Raw genomic sequence first — 15887 nt, 5'->3', positions numbered from 1 at the left:
GATTTCCAGAATAATGTATATACTGCCAACAATAATACCGCCATATCGTGGCAGGATAATACTGCTGTTAATAATACTGCCATGTGGTGCTATAGTCATAAGATAATACTGCCATTAATATTACCACCATACAGTGACAAAAGTAATACTTCCATTAATAATATGGCCATAGAGTGGCAAGATAATACTGCAGTTAATAATACCACCATATAGTGCTATAATCATAAGATAATACTGCCATTAATATTACCACCATACAGTGACAAAAGTAATACTTCCATTAATAATATGGCCATAGAGTGGCAAGATAATGCTGCAGTTAATAATACCACCATATAGTGCCAAGATAATACTGCTGATAATAATACCACCATATAGTCTCAGGACAGTATATAGCATTGTATATTACTACCATCTACTTCCCAAATAATACTGCCGTTGCATTCCCTGCATTTGGCCTCACCTGTTTGTGCGACAATAGATACGGGTTCACTCTCTTGTGTACCAAGCACAGTTGACACAAAGATGGTGTAGGCCGTCCCGGGAACTAAATCTGTGATGTCCACCGAAGTGACATCTCTGGTTACCAACCTGGAAACCTCAACACCTGGAAATACAAACAACATATGCAATGCATTAATGCAACTGCAGCAGTGCAAGGGCCCAACGTATGGCAGGGTGGGCCGGTGGGGCAGGGGGTGCTGGGTGCCGGGGGGACTCTCTGCCTTGATTAGAGCATTTGGAGATAGGACCAAGGCAGCAAACTCAATCCTTGAAGTCTGGTTATACCTCACTGTTGCACAAATAATACTGCCGTACAGTGCCTAAAAAAATACTGCAATATAGTGCTGCCATTGTATCTCAGCTGATGAGATAAAAACTGCAGGCCACGTCTCATGGTGCATACAACGGGGATGGCAAAGGGATGACTGCAGGTAATTTAGGCTGGGGGGGGGCAAAGTACCCCGGTGCCCGTTAACACCAACCATCTCTGCGTCTCCAGGTGATCCTATAGTTTGTCGCCCTGGACACCGGGCTCCACTCCAGGCGCAGCACATTCTCTCCAATGCTAGAAAACCGCAGGTTAGTCACTTGTTCTACAGAATCTTCTTCTGCAGGAAACAAAGGTATTACGTATAAGACACAGAGGGGATGGCGGCATAACTCACGCTATATTACATAAGTATGGCTCCTGAAAACAGCGCCACATCTGTCCACAGGTTGTGGGTGGTATTGCAGCCCAGCGCCATTTTCATCAGTGGAGCTAGGCTGCAATACCAGATACAATCCATGAACAGGTGAGGCACTGTCCTGGAAAATAATGCAGCCATGTTTTTCCAAAATGTGTGTTTGTCACCCGGGACCACGAGGCATCTGCCACACTTACCAGTTCGCACTGTGATGGTTGCCGGGCTGCTTTGTGTGTTGCCAATTAAAGCTGTCACCCCGATGACATAAACCGTGTTTCCCTGCAAAGGTTCAATATCGTACGATGTTGTTCCTGCTGGTAACGTTCTGCTGACCTCGCGACCTTGAAGAATAGACAAGTGACTTAGACTACGTTATAGGAATATCTCACACCGGCAGGAAAGGGTTGTGAAGGATCGGGAAAAAGGTTTGATTATTAACACAAACAGCGCCACTCTGGACCATTGGCTGTGTCTGGTATTGCAGCGTTACCCCATCCACTTGAAATCTGATAGATTTCAGATAGATAGGAGATAGATAGATAGATAGATAGATAGATAGATAGATAGATAGATAGGAGATAGTTAGTTAGTTAGATAGATAGATAGATAGGAGATAGATAGATAGATAGATAGATAGATAGATAGATAGATAGGAGATAGATAGATAGATAGATAGATAGATAGATAGATAGATAGATAGATAGGAGATAGATAGATAGATAGATAGATAGATAGATAGATAGGAGATAGATAGATAGATAGATAGATAGATAGAAGATAGATAGATAGATAGATAGATAGATAGATAGATAGGAGATAGATAGATAGATAGATAGATAGGAGATAGATAGATAGATAGATAGATAGATAGATAGATAGATAGATAGGAGATAGATAGATAGATAGATAGATAGATAGATAGATAGGAGGTAGATAGATAGATAGATAGATAGATAGGAGATAGATAGAGAGATAGATAGATAGATAGATAGATAGATAGATAGATAGATAGGAGATAGATAGATAGATAGATAGATAGATAGATAGATAGTAGATAGATAGATAGATAGATAGATAGATAGATAGATAGGAGATAGATAGATAGATAGATAGATAGATAGGAGGTAGATAGATAGATAGATAGATAGATAGATAGGAGGTAGATAGATAGATAGATAGATAGATAGGAGATAGATAGATAGATAGATAGATAGATAGATAGATAGATAGATAGATACTGTGGACAGATGTGGTGCTGCTTCAGGAAGAAAGAAGCCATGTTTTTTTAGCCATTCGCGGGCGCCGTATCCATCTGCAGTATACAGACTCCACATTACCATCACTTTGCCTCCACGTGACCCTGTAACCAGTAGCTCTGGCAATCCCAGTCCATGCAATCTTAAGTCTGGATGCCGTTGTCTCCACCACTCGAAGGTTTGCAACTCCGGCCACGACTGTGTCTTCTGAAACATCAACATGTGGCAGAAGAGAAGAAGAAAAACAAAGAAGTGAAAGTTATGTCTAGAAATATAAAAATAATGCAAGTGCAACTTATATACAGAAATATCTACAGTGTAAGTGCAAGATCCATCGAGAAATATCTCTAGTATAAATATAGTGGTACAAGGTCCCACCTGTCTTGACATTGATGGTCACAGGGAGCCCCTCTCTGCTCCCCACCACAGGGGTGACTCTCACTGTGTATGTGATGCCTTCTTGTATATCAGTGAGTTCATAGGTCGTCTGGTCTCCAGAAATCACCTGACTCCTCTCCGTCCCATCTAAAGGAAAGGTATACAAAGAAGCATATATATATACATAGAAGTATAGAGAAGTACATAGCTATACTGATATATAGGACACAGCTGGGGCAGGTGGAGGTTCTTCTATCGCATCTTGCAGGAACCTTCACATCTGTAAGATGGTTGGACTTACCTTCTGAATTCCTGATGAAGATCCTGTATTCTGTGGCCCTGGATACACCATTCCATGCCAAACGGATACGTCCGCGCCTTGCATCCAGGACACGGAGGTTTGTGATGGTGAAGGACACGGCCTCTGTAAATGGAGCATAATCGTCTTGAGAAATCCTTGTGAGGAGCCTTAAAGGGCCTCAGACAAGTCCCTGAGATGTTGCGCTAGGAGACATCTACTAATGGCAGCCACTCCAGTACCACAGGAGTAGTCACTCATCTCTCTAACAGGTATGTTATATTCTGCAGTCACATGACCCCCTCCCTTCTCCAGTCCGCAGTCAGTGTATTCTGGAATTCTATTCATGAACTTAGTTGTTCATCTGACACATTACCTGTTCGGACGGTGATGGAGACCGGGGACCCCTCCCGTCTCCCTAGGAGTGCTGATATCAGGACATAATAAGTTACGTTCTCCTGGAGGTCATCGATGTCAATCGTGTTGAGGTTGCCCGGAACGTTTATTGTTCTTTCAAAGCTTCCTGTGGGCAAATGTGAAAATGTTTATTGATTCCTGTAATGCAGAATTATTGTATCTACAATAGAGAGATGCAGAACCCCTGCATAGATATTACAGTTATAACATAACATTTCGTCTGCCTGCACCCACCACTAGGGGCGCTCATGAGCTTACTTGTGTTATGGAACTTACCATCAGCACTGCGAATCACAACTTTGTACCCTGTAGCCCCAGATAATCCCGTCCATGCCAACCGTACCAGCCTGCCTGTGGCATCTACCAGCCGCAAGTTTGTGATTGTACCAATAGGACTTCCTTTCAAGGGAAACAAAAACAATGGTAACATGGGCAACAACATCAAGACATCAATTCCACAATGGGATAGATAGATAGATAGATAGATAGATAGATAGATAGATAGATAGATAGATAGATAGATAGGAGATAGATAGATAGATAGATAGATAGATAGATAGGAGATAGATAGATAGATAGATAGATAGATAGATAGATAGGAGATAGATAGATAGATAGATAGGAGATAGATAGATAGATAGATAGATAGATAGATAGATAGATGATAGATAGATAGATAGATAGATAGATAGATAGATAGATAGATAGGAGATAGATAGATAGATAGATAGATAGATAGATAGATAGGAGATAGATAGATAGATAGATATATAGATAGATAGATAGATAGATAGATAGATGATAGATAGATAGGAGATAGATAGATAGGCGATAGATAGATAGATAGATAGATAGATAGATAGATAGATAGATAGATAGATAGGAGATAGGAGATAGATAGATAGATAGGCGATAGATAGATAGATAGATAGATAGATAGATAGATAGATGATAGATAGATAGGAGATAGATAGATAGATAGATAGATAGACAGATAGATAGATAGGAGATAGATAGATAGATAGATAGATAGATAGATAGATAGGAGATAGATAGATAGATAGATAGATAGATAGATAGATAGATAGGAGATAGATAGATAGATAGATAGATAGATAGATAGATAGGAGATAGATAGATAGATAGATAGATAGATAGGAGATAGATAGATAGATAGATAGATAGATAGATAGATAGATAGGAGATAGATAGATAGATAGATAGATAGATAGATAGATAGGAGATAGATAGATAGATAGATAGATAGGAGATAGATAGATAGATAGATAGATAGACAGATAGATAGATAGGAGATAGATAGATAGATAGATAGATAGATAGATAGATAGGAGATAGATAGATAGATAGATAGATTGATAGGAGATAGATAGATAGATAGATAGATAGATAGATAGGAGATAGATAGATAGATAGATAGATAGATAGATAGATAGATAGAAGATAGATAGATAGATAGGAGATAGATAGATAGATAGATAGATAGATAGATAGATAGGAGATAGATAGATAGATAGATAGATAGATAGATAGATAGATAGATAGTATCAGGGCTTATCTCACCAGTTTCAGAAGTCGTTGCCGGTGTTGCAATTTCTTTGCCATCATACAATGTGAACAGAGTGATGCGATATTCTGTCCCAGGCCGCAGGTTGGTGATGTCATACTTGTTGACGGTTGTCGGTAGATTCACAATCTGCGGATTCTTTCCTCCACCTGTAAAATATTAACACAGTTGGAATCCATCACATTTGGTCCTTTAGATTCGCCTTCGGCCGCCATGTTTGGTGTTTACCTCTGGCTCGCCTCCACTCCAGCCGGTATCCGGTGGCCTCAGGGATGAGATTCCAGGTCACCTGGATGGAGGTCGGACTGTCAGCGAATGTTCTCAGCACCTGGACGATCCCCGATTCTGTAAGGGAAGGATAAGTGACAGCGGTGAGTGCTGGTGGAGCAGACTTTAGTGCAGCGTTCTCCATGGACTGAAGCGTAATGTTTCTTAGTAGCTTGTGTGAATAGAAGGAGTGGGTGCAAGTGAGGGGGGAAATGTTTTTTGGGTTATTTCTCATGTTCTCATCTTCTTTACTACCTGTTTTGACTCTGGTGGACACGGATGGTCCTTCTACAGATCCAAAGAGTGGGCTGACAGTTATGGTGTATTCTGTGGTGGGCTGGAGACCCTGGAGGGCGTAAGAAGTAATGGTTGGGCCCACATCAAAGTCTTTGTTGTCGTCTCCTGCAGAAAAAAACACATCAGGAAAATCTCTGAGGTTGTGTCTGAATTTGCAAATAAACCTGAATTGCTGCAAAAGGAAAAATTCTGAAACGTCATAATAAACTTTGGGGAGCATTTTGAAAACAAGATGTATAAAATGTTTGGCATACAACAGATTTACACCCAAATTGCTCATTTTTAATCCTGTGTCAGCACCTCAGATTTTAGGTCTTGTCTTGGGTCTAGTTTCAGTTTGGTCTTGGCTCTGATCTAGGGTCTGGTCTTGGGTCTGGTCTCAGTTTGGTCTTGGTACTAGTCTGGGTCTGGTCTTGGGTCTAGTCTTGGGTCTGGTCTAGGGTCTAGTCTTGGATCTTGTCTTGGGTCTGGTCTTGAGTCTTATCTTGGGCCTGGTCTTGGCACTGCTCTTGGCACTGGTCTTGGCTCTGATCTAGGGTCTGGTCTCGGTTTGGTCTTGGCACCGGTCTGGGTCTGGTCTTAGGTCTGGTCTAGGGTCTAGTCTTGGATCTGGTCTTGGGCCTGGTCTTGGATCTGGTCTTGGCACTGCTCTTGGCTCTGATCTAGGGTCTGGTCTCGGTTTGGTCTTGGCACCAGTCTGGGTCTGGTCTTGGGTCTAGTCTTGGATCTGGTCTTGGGTCTGGTCTTGGATCTGGTCTTGGCACTGCTCTTGGCACTGGTCTTGGCTCTGGTCTAGGGTCTGCTCTTGGCTCTGATCTAGGGTCTGGTCTCGGTTTGGTGTTGGCACTGGTCTGGGTCTGGTCTAGGGTCTAGTCTTGGATCTGGTCTTGGCACTGCTCTTGGCACTAGTCTGGGTCTGGTCTTGGGTCTGGTCTAGGGTCTGGTCTAGGGTCTAGTCTTGGATCTGGTCTTGGATCTGGTCTTGGCACTGCTCTTGGCATTGGTCTTGGCTCTGGTCTAGGGTCCGCTCTTGGCTTTGATCTAGGGTCTGGTGTATGGTCTGGTCTTGGGTCTGGTCTCGGTTTGGTCTTGGCACTGGTCTGGGTCTGGTCTTGGGTCTGGTCTAGGGTCTAGTCTTGGATCTGGTCTTGGATATGGTCTTGGATCTGGTCTTGGGTCTGGTCTTGAGTCTTGTCTTGGGCCTGGTCTTGGACCTGGTCTTGGAACTGCTCTTGGCTCTGGTCTTGGGTCTTTATATGTTGAGGGATCTCTGCTCCACTTTTATTTTGGGGGTATGTACTTATTCATGGCTCTGTATTCTGGGGTCTGTATTAAACTAGGGGTCTGCTCTGGGGGGGTCTATATATATTAAGAGAGTCTGGAAAATAATCTTTACTTCTCTTTGTGTTCTGTAGTTATTTGGGGGGTCTGTATTCTGGGGCATGTATTTATTTGGGGGTCCGTATTTATTTGGGGGTCTGTAGCTATTTTTCTATAGTTATTTTTGGGGTCTATAATAATTTGGGGGTTGATCTGTCATCTGTTATTTAGGGGTTTGGACTGAGTTCATGTTTATTTCGGGGTCTAGAGAATTTGGGGATTATTCTGGGATCTGTAGTTATTCATTTTTAGTTGGGTTTGGGGTCTTGGCGTTAGAGACTTTTGGTGATTGGGACACAGGTTTAGAGGGTTTTGGTCAGCATGGTCATGTACGTGATGGGCATATGTTAAAACTATTTTGGGTGATGTTGCTTACAACCCTTCTTGGAACCTTCTGTCTCTGTGTAGACAAGGCATCCCATCAAAGGGAACAGCAATGGCTGCAGTCAGCCCAGACCGGGCCCCCTACAATCCAGGCGCCCATAGGAGTCGCACGACCTGCCTCTATGGTCCACATGTCCTTGGTGAATCAAATCTTACAAAATAATTGAATGAATAGATTCATTGATAAACGTTCATTGGTTGGCATCTACGAGGTGACACGGTGACCCCACTCCCGTATTCAGGGTTCCATGGTGGTAATGAAGGCTATGTGTCATTAAACTATCACTTTCCCTTTATAGTGCTACAGTACATGTGACAGTAGAGACTTTAGGACACTTTGGGGCCAGGTCTGACTGCAGGCACTAACCCCCAGTAGTCATAATAAGGTAGGTCAGTCCCATTCAAGTGCAGTACCACATGCAGCCTATAGTCCAGGATGGTGCTGTGTTTTGGGAAGAACCTACAGATCAATGTCTTATTCTGAGACAACGTCTTTACATTATTGTACGGGCCTATAATCACTACATTACAAGGATTTTGACATCACAGCATGCATATTGTATGGTAAGTACTTCTGCGGTACAGGTACGTCATGAGGTCGTGTGAGGACGGCCGCTGCTCTGTTCTTTCATGTCGTTCTCTTTTTGTCTTACTATTCTTTAACCCTGCCTTTGAATAGCTTCCAATAATTCCTTCCCACTAGGTAACTCCCTACATTGGCCCCGTGCACCAAGCAGACAATTGTTGGCACGAGCGCGGGCTCCGGGAAGAAGAAGCCTTTACCCCGCTCATAGCAAAGGCACCATGTATTATTAGGGGGGGGGGGCGTACAATATGGAGACCAGGGCATTACATCTGTTACCATCTGATCAGAGCAAGAATCTAGGGAAGGATGCCGACCAAAACTTCATGTACCGGGTCTGACTTCCTACCACCATAATGCAATGTTACATGTTTCTAGGAAGGGTAATGGGGGAAGCAAGGGGTCTCGGTCCACCCTGGATACAATTGGTTTTATACAATGGATCTAAACTGACAAACTCCGGTATTCTATTGCTGTATAATTTGGCACATTTGTCATTCAGAGCTTTGGAAAAGCTGGGTGACAAGCATGTACCATGTCTGACAGATTTCCCAATACCTGTTTGCGACACCCAGGAGATGCGGTAACCTGTAGCGCCTCTGACCCCCCTCCATGTTGCCGTCATGCTTTGGGACGTCACATCTTGGATGTTCAGGTCAGTGATTCCTTCTGTACGCTCTGTGAATGAGAGAAGAGATGATATTATTGCATCAGTGTATCAATAGTAACACCCTAGTAAGCACCGCCATATACAGCTCAAATACCAACAAACAGTACTCAATATACTATGCTCAGGAGACACGCATAGTACTCCAATAACATCATACTGCTCAAACGCTGCCATACAATGCTACATTGTCAAACTACAGCGCTCAAATTCTGCAGTACAATACTAAAATACCACCAAATAGTGCTCAAATACTGCCATACAATACTGAAACACCAAAATAGAGGGCTCAAATTCTGCAGTACAATACTAAAACACAATGCTCAGGCTATACAATACTAAAATACCACCATGTAGTGCTCAAATACTGCCATACAATGCTAAAACACCCACACACAGAACTAAAATATCAACATGCAATGATCAGGTGCCATATATAGTATTCACAATACTACCATACAGTGCTGAAATACTGTCATACACTAGTAAAATACCAACCTATAGTGCTCAATTAAAAGCATACAGATTAATATATCCCTATACACTGCTCAAATTCTACCATACAGTTAGCCATATACTGCCAAACAGTGGTCATATACTACCATACAGTGCCAGCTGGCATCCTATAGTGCTCACATAGCAGCATACAGTACTTAAATACTGCCACACATCAGTCAAATACTACCCTACAATAGCAGTGAAGTGCGACAATGTATAAATAATACTGCTATACAATGAATGGTTATAGGTCTTGCATTCTAGGCCATCTATTGCGCCCCCTTCAGCAGGGGTAGTTGATGTACTCTAAGCACCATCTTATACTTACGTGTGCGGCCATTAATGGTCACCGGTGCACCAGTCTGTCGCTGGTATTGTGGATAGAGCACCAGAATATACTCAGTATCGGGTTGGAGGTTGCCAAGGGTGTCGGACAATGCACTGCCACTCAAGGTCTTTTCTCCTGTCCTTCCGTCTCCTGCAAATCAACCGAACATGATGAGGGTGATAGTCCCTACGAGCATGATGAGGGTGATAGTCCCTACGAGCATGATGAGGGTGATAGTCCCTACGAGCACTATGAGGGTGATAGTCCCTACGAGCATGATGAGGGTGATAGTCCCTACAAGCAGGATGAGGGTGATAGTCCCTACAAGCATGATGAGGGTGATAGTCCCTACAAGCACTATGAGGGTGATAGTCCCTACGAGCAGGATGAGGGTGATAGTCCCTACAAGCATGATGAGGGTGATAGTCCCTACAAGCACTATGAGGGTGATAGTCCCTACAAGCATGATGAGGGTGACAGTCCCTACAAGCAGGATGAGGGTGATAGTCCCTACAAGCATGATGAGGGTGATAGTCCCTACAAGCACTATGAGGGTGATAGTCCCTACAAGCATGATGAGGGTGACAGTCCCTACAAGCAGGATGAGGGTGATAGTCCCTACAAGCATGATGAGGGTGATAGTCCCTACAAGCACTATGAGGGTGATAGTCCCTACAAGCACTATGAGGGTGATAGTCCCTACAAGCATGATGAGGGTGACAGTCCCTACAAGCAGGATGAGGGTGATAGTCCCTACAAGCACGATGAGGGTGATAGTCCCTACGAGCATGATGAGGGTGATAGTCCCTACAAGCATGATGAGGGTGATAGTCCCTACAAGCACGATGAGGGTGATAGTCCCTACAAGCATGATGAGGGTGATAGTCCCTACAAGCAGGATGAGGGTGATAGTCCCTACAAGCACGATGAGGGTGATAGTCCCTACGAGCATGATGAGGGTGATAGTCCCTACAAGCATGATGAGGGTGATAGTCCCTACAAGCACGATGAGGGTGATAGTCCCTACGAGCACGATGAGGGTGATAGTCCCTACGAGCACGATGAGGGTGATAGTCCCTACGAGCATGATGAGGGTGATAGTCCCCGCAATAAATCATGTCAGTGAGTCATAGGACTTTGTGTTTCTATGGGCCGTAGGGCAGAGAATTCTCTACTTGCTGGAGATGTTTAGCAGGGTGTGGAGCGGTAGCGGCGACACAAGACTACAAGCATGCAGGCGTCAGAAGCAGACATGTACAGGTACGTCCTAGGATGAGGCTGGAGCAGATCCAGATTATAACATTACCCTTCAAAAATCAAAAATGACTTAAAGGATGGAGACACGGTTATCAGAGAATCAAATGTCGTAACCTTGTACAGCAAATTATCAATCTGTTGTGACACATCATGTCAAAGCCGCCATAGGAGGATCTGGCATCAACATAGACGCATGGAAAATATATGAGATACAGCCTTATATCATCAATTATGTGGCCACAATAGATCTATAGCTTCCCCTTAAAGGGAGTCTGTCATCAGAACCCAGCAGATCACCCCAACCCTGCAGAGAGATAGGTATGCTGGGATCTGGTGACACATTCCCTTTAAGGGGTGGTCTTATTAGGTCATAGTAGAGGGTCTGGAGAGTGGCTACAAAAACGTTCTGGAGGACCCGACAATTCTGTCCATTCTACACACAGTCCATTCATTTCAATCAGTATCATGTAATACTTCTTTTTTCCTCTGGGGGCGCTGCTGGGAAATGAAACACTTATGCTTATAACTGGGGTTCTGCTTTCTGTGACCTCCCGGGCGTCTCAGGAGAATTGGAAAGTATGTGTCAGGGCATGCTGGGAGTTGTAGTTTCACCAAAGGTTGTAGCCACAAGGTCCTCTAAAAGTAATGACAGTAGCACAGGCCTGCCTGCAGATTACACTGACCTCTAGTGGAAAAAGTGAGTCGGTATCCGGATGGGGGTTCACCTCCAGAAACGGCCCATGCCAATCGAAGGAAGGAAGGGCCGGCCTCTGCCACTCTGAAGTTGGATATGCCAAGAGGGCTTACTAGGAGATACAGAATTATGGATTACAGGCCTTGTTCTACAGGAAAATTCATGAAAATCAGGTCTTTAAAGGAGAACTCCACTTATCAACTTTACATATGCTTTGCCTTCTCCTCTGCTATGAGAATATCTTACAAGTTTTATCCCGACCAGAGACGGACTGTCCAATGCTGTTGGCATACAAGGCGGTCACAGTAACCGAATATTCCGTGCCAGGGCGGAGGTTTTGTAGGAGGGCGGAAGTCTGAGCGGAGGTCAGGCTGATCTGTGAGCGGAAATCACAATATGGTGAATTGTAAAGGCGGTATTATTATATACGGATGAAAATTCTACTTATTCTAACATGTTTTTCTATAGGAGTAGTATTATAGTAGTTATATTCTTGTACATAGGAGCAGTATTATAGTAGTTATATTCTTGTACATAGGAGGTAGTATTATAGTAGTTATATTCTTGTACACAGGAGTAGTATTATAGTAGTTATATTCTTGTACATAGGAGCAGTATTATAGTAGTTATATTCTTGTACATAGGAGGTAGTATTATAGTAGTTATATTCTTGTACATAGGAGGTAGTATTATAGTAGTTATATTCTTGTACATAGGAGCAGTATTATAGTAGTTATATTCTTGTACATAGGAGCAGTATTATAGTAGTTATATTCTTGTACATAGGAGTAGTATTATAGTAGTTATATTCTTGTACATAGGAGTAGTATTATAGTAGTTATATTCTTGTACATAGGAGGTAGTATTATAGTAGTTATATTCTTGTACATAGGAGCAGTAATATAGTAGTTATATTCTTGTACATAGGAGGTAGTATTATAGTAGTTATATTCTTGTACATAGGAGTAGTATTATAGTAGTTATATTCTTGTACATAGGAGTAGTATTATAGTAGTTATATTCTTGTACATAGGAGTAGTATTATAGTAGTTATATTCTTGTACATAGGAGCAGTATTATAGTAGTTATATTCTTGTACATAGGAGTAGTATTATAGTAGTTATATTCTTGTACATAGGAGCAGTATTATAGTAGTTATATTCTTGTACATAGGAGTAGTATTATAGTAGTTATATTCTTGTACATAGGAGTAGTATTATAGTAGTTATATTCTTGTACATATAGGTAGTATTATAGTAGTTATATTCTTGTACATAGGAGTAGTATTATAGTAGTTATATTCTTGTACATAGGAGTAGTATTATAGTAGTTATATTCTTGTACGTAGGAGCAGTATTATAGTAGTTATATTCTTGTACATAGGAGTAGTATTATAGTAGTTATATTCTTGTACATAGGAGCAGTATTATAGTAGTTATATTCTTGTACATAGGAGTAGTATTATAGTCGTTATATTCTTGTACATAGGAGCAGTATTATAGTAGTGATATTCTTGTACATAGGAGTAGTATTATAGTAGTTATATTCTTGTACATAGGAGCAGTATTATAGTAGTTATATTCTTGTACATAGGAGGTAGTATTATAGTAGTTATATTCTTGTACATAGGAGGTAATATTATAGTAGTTATATTCTTGTACATAGGAGGTAATATTATAGTAGTTATATTCTTGTACATAGGAGGTAATATTATAGTAGTTATATTCTTGTACATAGGAGCAGTATTATAGTAGTTATATTCTTGTACATAGGAGGTAGTATTATAGTAGTTATATTCTTGTACGTAGGAGCAGTATTATAGTAGTTATATTCTTGTACATAGGAGTAGTATTATAGTAGTTATATTCTTGTACGTAGGAGTAGTATTATAGTCGTTATATTCTTGTACATAGGAGCAGTATTATAGTAGTTATATTCTTGTACATAGGAGTAGTATTATAGTAGTTATATTCTTGTACATAGGAGCAGTATTATAGTAGTTATATTCTTGTACATAGGAGGTAGTATTATAGTAGTTATATTCTTGTACATAGGAGGTAATATTATAGTAGTTATATTCTTGTACATAGGAGGTAATATTATAGTAGTTATATTCTTGTACATAGGAGGTAATATTATAGTAGTTATATTCTTGTACATAGGAGCAGTATTATAGTAGTTATATTCTTGTACATAGGAGGTAGTATTATAGTAGTTATATTCTTGTACATAGGAGGTAGTATTATAGTAGTTATATTCTTGTACATAGGAGGTAGTATTATAGTAGTTATATTCTTGTACATAGGAGTAGTATTATAGTAGTTATATTCTTGTACATAGGAGCAGTATTATAGTAGTTATATTCTTGTACATAGGAGGTAGTATTATAGTAGTTATATTCTTGTACATAGGAGGTAGTATTATAGTAGTTATATTCTTGTACATAGGAGGTAGTATTATAGTAGTTATATTCTTGTACATAGGAGTAGTATTATAGTAGTTATATTCTTGTACATAGGAGCAGTATTATAGTAGTTATATTCTTGTACATAGGAGGTAGTATTATAGTAGTTATATTCTTGTACATAGGAGGTAGTATTATAGTAGTTATATTCTTGTACATAGGAGTAGTATTATAGTAGTTATATTCTTGTACATAGGAGGTAGTATTATAGTAGTTATATTCTTGTACATAGGAGTAGTATTATAGTAGTTATATTCTTGTACATAGGAGCAGTATTATAGTAGTTATATTCTTGTACATAGGAGGTAGTATTATAGTAGTTATATTCTTGTACATAGGGAGCAGTATTATAGTAGTTATATTCTTGTACATAGGAGTAGTATTATAGTAGTTATATTCTTGTACATAAGGGAAGTATCATGTTAGTATATTACGGTAGAACATTATATTTGCTTCTTTCTGTTACCCCTTTAGCTCTGTCATTGTATTAGTAGTCTTCATACCTCTCTTAGCTCCAGTGGGATTTGTTGTCCTAAACCAGTTAGGGGACCATAGGCTACTTTATATCCAGTTACTGGCCCAGTTGCTGCCGTCCATTGTATCCTCATGGAGTTTGCTGTCTGCTCAGAGAATAGCAGGTTGGAAGGTCCTGTATAAGTGTCTGCGGCTACAATAAAGACATGACATATATTACTGGACGTCTGCCTCCTGTATACTGCAGTCCATTGTATGTTATAGATTTTTTCCTGTACATGAGCAATGACCATAATGTAACATGGCTTTATATAGCAGAGGGGTATTGTCAGGTGTAGCAGAGTTGAGTTTCTCTGATCTCCCATGATGTTCTGTTATCGGTGACTTTGCAGATAACACAATAGCAGTATCACAACTCCAAAAAGATATAAATGACAAATTCAGCTCTGCTACATCTCCATAGACTTGTAATGGTGCAATAGACTTACTGGATTCAGGGATGTAGACTCCTCCGGTAGTGATACAGACTTTCCGGGATACAAGTGGAAGAAGCGTGCCCAAAATCTTAAAATCATTGACATAGAAGAAGAAGTCCTCTGTGGGGGTAGACGCCACCCTGGTCAGCTCCCGACTGTCCGCATTTTTTATACCTGAAGAAGATATTACAGAGTATCAGAATATCGTCTGCCATTATTCAGCTGGAGAGAATACTATGAAGCCATTATTCAGCTCTATCTATATCTGAGACTCCTTCCAGGCTCCTCAGATTCATCCCATGCACTAACATTGGTGTCTTATGTAGCAGAGGCCATTTCATGCCCCCAGGTTTTGGGGCTACCTCAGCACCCCTATAGCTTTACCCTAAATGTATATTGGGGGTTCTCTGGAATGACCATGGGGGTCCAACACCTGGGACTGTTTGAAGCTTTTTAGTGCCGCATCCACATCACAGTCCATGTGACATTATGTTCATCGGTTGCATAGCCTCATTGAAGCTCAGTCCCATTCAAGAAATGAGCTGTAATACCAAGAATGGCCACTAAGCAATGTACAAAGAGGCCATGGTGCTCATACGATTGCTGTAGCCCCGTCTAACACCTGATCCCTGACTGTGGGGGGGCGGGTGTCGGACCATTTATTTTACTGACGGCCTTTCCTTGGGATAGGATGTGAATGACCAAATCTCCTATAGATGAGCGGCAGATCCCCAGCTTCGCTCTGACACCTACCTACAGCAAATATTTTTATTCCTTGACTTTTTAGTCTCTGTGAGGCCTGGTCAACGTCGTCCTGAGACTTTCCATCAGTTATCAAAATTACAACCTGGAAGACACCAATAATATCATATAATGTCAGCAATGCAGGAGATACAAGTCCGGGCGATCGTGTCACCAAGGATTAGGGACCCCCCACCACCACCGCCATGACCCATTGAGCACGACCTTACCTGGGTTATATATAATGGCTTAA

At 41.2% G+C, this 15887-nt stretch overlaps 1 protein-coding gene across 1 annotated transcript in view; it reads right to left on the bottom strand.

Annotated features, from left to right (window-relative positions):
- The window catches only part of COL7A1 (collagen type VII alpha 1 chain), an 87183-nt gene that overhangs the window by 46691 nt on the left and 24605 nt on the right, over positions 1–15887 (bottom strand). The window contains exons 5-21 of the mRNA XM_075286193.1: positions 15647–15740; positions 14906–15067; positions 14447–14610; positions 11726–11855; positions 11469–11591; positions 9529–9678; positions 8594–8713; positions 5353–5793; positions 5121–5273; positions 3816–3938; positions 3499–3645; positions 3126–3248; positions 2825–2971; positions 2528–2653; positions 1388–1531; positions 987–1112; positions 464–607 (exon numbers count right to left, since the gene is read on the bottom strand). Of these exons, the coding sequence (XP_075142294.1) occupies positions 464–607; positions 987–1112; positions 1388–1531; positions 2528–2653; positions 2825–2971; positions 3126–3248; positions 3499–3645; positions 3816–3938; positions 5121–5273; positions 5353–5793; positions 8594–8713; positions 9529–9678; positions 11469–11591; positions 11726–11855; positions 14447–14610; positions 14906–15067; positions 15647–15740 (2617 nt within the window). The remainder of the gene's footprint in view (positions 1–463; positions 608–986; positions 1113–1387; positions 1532–2527; positions 2654–2824; positions 2972–3125; positions 3249–3498; positions 3646–3815; positions 3939–5120; positions 5274–5352; positions 5794–8593; positions 8714–9528; positions 9679–11468; positions 11592–11725; positions 11856–14446; positions 14611–14905; positions 15068–15646; positions 15741–15887) is intronic.

The sequence above is a fragment of the Leptodactylus fuscus genome, chromosome 9 (assembly GCF_031893055.1).
Source record: "Leptodactylus fuscus isolate aLepFus1 chromosome 9, aLepFus1.hap2, whole genome shotgun sequence".
In the NCBI taxonomy this organism is placed as follows: Eukaryota; Metazoa; Chordata; class Amphibia; order Anura; family Leptodactylidae; genus Leptodactylus; species Leptodactylus fuscus.
The sequence above is the reverse complement of the archived record's forward strand: the minus strand, read 5'-3'. Positions and strand labels throughout refer to the sequence as shown.